This window comes from Epinephelus lanceolatus, chromosome 13 (genome assembly GCF_041903045.1).
Source record: "Epinephelus lanceolatus isolate andai-2023 chromosome 13, ASM4190304v1, whole genome shotgun sequence".
NCBI classification, from domain to species: domain Eukaryota; kingdom Metazoa; phylum Chordata; class Actinopteri; order Perciformes; family Serranidae; genus Epinephelus; species Epinephelus lanceolatus.
In genome coordinates, this window is record NC_135746.1 from 12,877,623 (window position 1) to 12,881,515 (window position 3,893).

Consider the following 3,893-nt stretch of genomic DNA (forward strand, 5'->3'; position numbering starts at 1 on the left):
TACAATCACAGGCAGAACAAAGACACATCACAGCAGAAGCTTCCCATAAATCCACTCTTAATTAACCAAACCTGAGGAGACGAGAGAAGTTCAACTGAGGTGGTTAATCCCACCTTCGCCGACACCACAGCAGATCCCCCAAGAGAGACGGGAAGGCACCGTCTGACTTTCAGAGCAAAGCAGTCAAAACATCAATCCAGAGATAACGCCACTGCAGACGGACGCAGGTGCCACAACAAACACAGCGTGTTTCCTTGTGATAATACAGAGGACATCTTGTCCACGGTGGAATGTGATGTAAGAAGCCCGCATGTGTGGTATTTAAACACAAGGAGTAACCTGGAGATCAACATGCTCGTGGACGTTAAAACCCACACATGGACGAAAAAAACAGCCTGTGGCCAAACACTGCATGTTCCCATCACCTCTGTACTGTAGCTCCCAGATCCCATATGGATTTTTTCATAAAGCCTTTATGGGTTTGATGCAGATGACCATTTTGCTGCCTCCAAATACTGTGCAGATATATGAAGCCCATTTGGCTCCAGGCAGGTCAGGAGGCACTGGCGCATAAATAATTCATATAACCCTCTTTGTGCATGTGTGTGTGAGTGTGTGTGAGTGAAAGTGAGAGATCATGCTGTTTGTGTGTACGTAATTATGTGTGACCAAAACAACACCTGCCAGACCCGAGAGCTTCTTTTCATATTTCAACCTCCATTTATTTTTGAACCAAAAAAAAAAAAAAAGAGAGAGATCAGGGTTAAATCCACTAAACTTAAATACAAAAATAAGGGACTCAAGTTCAAATCAATATATATGAATACAATTTACACATACATCCAGTGCTGTGGAGCAGGATGACAGCATTGTGGAAATGACAATACTCTTGTTATGGCAAAAAGAAAAGAGGAGGGGGAGCTTGAACAAGCCAAATGCTTTGTTTAGGCAACTGCGTAGCCATCTGGGGACTGTCAGAGGTCTATGAATTAGTGGATCTGTGTTATGGTCAGTCCCGGTTCTTAAAGCTAACAGTAAAAAAATAGAAGGGAGACTTTTCGAGAGCCATCCCAGATCCTATCTTTCATCTTTTTTCACCCCCCCATCTCTCACCGTCTGGTCTGCCGCAGCAGGCGCCCTATACGCCGAGAGGGGGCCACTTCCATTATCCCGAGAAATTAAACAGAAAACCAAACCGAGCCGTGTGCGCTATGTACGGTCTGTAAAGGTGATTTCACTGTTCAAAGGGGAGGAGGGGGGAATGGGGGGGGTTTGGGGGGGCAGAAATCGTGTGTCCCACTCAGCACGAATTCTGAATCTGAAGGGGCGTTGTCTGTTTGTATGGCCGCGCTCTCTCTCAGTTTTCAACACTCTTGCAATTTTGATGGCATTTCCACAGAGCGCCTGTGGTCCAGACGCAGCAGCAGCAGCAGCTCGGGGGTCCATCCGTAACAAACAGTCCAAAACCAACAGGTCCTTTTGCATGTGTGTGTGCTTGTGTGTGCGAGTACGTTTGCCTGTGCGCAAAACTGTGCGTCCGTGCGCAGCGGGGGAGAGGGGGGAAAGAGAGGAGGAGAGGAGAGGAGGAGAGGGGGGGTAGAGGAGAGGATATCAAACGGAATCCCTGATCACTCCTTGCCCCCGTTAACCAAAGACAGCTCTTTGAGAATTCCACTGGCGTCCACTCGCCTCCTCTCCCGGATCATGTCCTCCAGGCTGCGAAAGACCAGAGTGTGCACCCCGCTGCCGGACAGATGCACTTTGAGGAAATACTGCTGCTCCGCCGAGTGCGCCTCTCCCCCAGCTTTGAACTCCCGTTTCCCAAAGCGGCACCAAGCTGCGAAACTTTCCGAGTTGGTCCAGCATATCTCCTCGCTGCTCAGGCCCAGGTGTCCCGCTGCGTTCTGCATCACTAGGTCAGGAGGAAGCGGTCGGTACCGGTACCGATTGTTCACTATCCTCCCGTGGCGGCCGCTGCTGATCTCAAGCAGGCTGTCCTTGCGGATCTCGCCCTTGTGCAGATGAATCACCTGGTCGTCCTGCTCGTAGATGGCCCAGTGGGGGGCTTGCGCCGTGGTCACCAGCTCCAGCAGGTCCCCCGGTTTGCACATAGTCAGCAAAGTTTTGGCCGAGTACACATTCAAGTCCTCGTTCTCCCGCAGCTTGGAGAAGATGCATTCCTGGGAGCAGAAGGCGGAGTACTCCACCTCGCTGACCGAGAAGGGTCCCTCCTCGGCCGGGCTGTGGTCCTTGGTGAAGCCGCAGTCGGACGGAGTGCGGTCGTCCACCTCCTCCTCTTCGTCAGAGAAGAAGTAGGCGACGCCGACCCGAAGCTCGTCCTTCTCCAGCCCGGACGGATCCCCCGTGGGCAGCTCGCTGTAGTTGAGGTGGGTGATCCGATCCAGTTGATTTCCCATCAATGACCTGGCAAGGCAGAGGCATGGACTGCGGTGTCTGAGAGGGGAGAGGGAGATGGAGACAGTGATACACACAGAGTGGTGTCAATAGCGTAAAAATATCACAGAACAAGGCGCGTTATGCACAAACTCCTGCCTGCATTTGCTCAATAAAGTAAAGGCTAAGAAAACACTCAACACTTCTCAGCAGTCACCTGTGCAGGGGGGCAAGGGCTCTCTCGTGTTATCGAGCCGACAGAGTACACTAAGACAATCAATGATCCACTGCCCCTTGCTCCCTTCACACCCATTAGTCAATCATTAATTCCAGAGGAATGTAAAAGAGCCTGCAGTTCCCATGCAGAAGGAAAAAGGAGGGAAGAATAGTGTGAAGCTTGCAGCTGCTAAAGAGTGAGGAAATGGTGAGTAAAGGCAAATCCTGTGCTTTTACGCACGGCGCAACATGAGGAGGAAAAAGACGCTACCTGTGCGCTCCCCGGGCAAATGGTTAAATATCCTTATGGTCCATGAGTACAGAGGGCGGCACGGTCCCCTGCTCTCCTTCCCTCTCTTCTTCTGCTTCCCCTCTTTCTTCTTACACTTGTCTCACACTCTTCGCACCGCGCACCGGGCGCTCCGGCTGTCCGTGCGTGCGTGCTAGTACTTCACTTCTTTCAGCACCAGCTCCGTTTAAGTACCAAGGAGAGCTCCGCCTCGGCCGGCGCGCTCCGCCTCCAGCGCGTCTCACTGGAGCGCAGTCACGGGTCCATTATGTGCGAGCCAATGGGAAAAGGGAAAGAGCACGCCAGTCACTTGGGGGAGCCAATCCGGTGCGCGCAGGGCGGCTGGCGGCGATAGGCGGCTGTTACCGTGGCATGGTTTTTGTTGTCAGAGAGCTGTGGAATTCTCTACATGATCAGCGGAGTCCGCGCAGGCAAGTTTTCAAGGCAACAGCCAGCAGTGATAACAGCCTGCATATCTCAAGACGGGCATATGAGAGGAGGCTCCAGTTTTTTTATTGCGCTCTGATGTGCTATAAACATTTCCCGCTATCTCCAAAATGCTCCAAAAGTGCGCCCTTATCGCATGCGCACTGTTGCTGTAGGACATGACAAATGTGTTCCCACCTTCCGTGAATACCAGAGCAGACTCTGTCCTTATTTCCACATGCTTCACCAGCTTCACTACTGCATCACTCGCTCCCTCATATCTGTCAGTGAGTGTGAGTGTGTGTGTGTGTGTGTGGTGGAGGCTACAGAGGGAGGGGCTGGAGGCAGGTGTGTGTTTGTGTGCAAGGTGGGAACAAGACAAAGGAGTCTACAGGGAGATTAATACACACTCATAATATTATAATAATATTATAATAATATAATATTTTACTTTGCACTGGAACATGTGACTGAAATGTGTATTCAGTTTTATACATAATATAGTTGCACATGATCAAGCTGAGCACACCAATGTGTCCTCTCTCCTTTCATCACTGCCCACAGCAGA

At 51.1% G+C, this 3,893-nt stretch overlaps 1 protein-coding gene across 1 annotated transcript; it reads right to left on the reverse strand.

Annotated features, from left to right (window-relative positions):
• Positions 1 to 706: 706 nt before the first annotated feature.
• On the reverse strand, positions 707 to 3,022 carry lratd1 (LRAT domain containing 1). The gene is made up of 2 exons (XM_033648246.2): positions 2,882 to 3,022; positions 707 to 2,454 (listed from the first exon to the last, which is right to left on the reverse strand). The coding sequence occupies exon 2, from the start codon at positions 2,415 to 2,417 to the stop codon at positions 1,629 to 1,631; it is 789 nt and encodes a 262-aa protein (XP_033504137.1). The 5' UTR covers positions 2,418 to 2,454; positions 2,882 to 3,022; the 3' UTR covers positions 707 to 1,628.
• Positions 3,023 to 3,893: the final 871 nt, after the last annotated feature.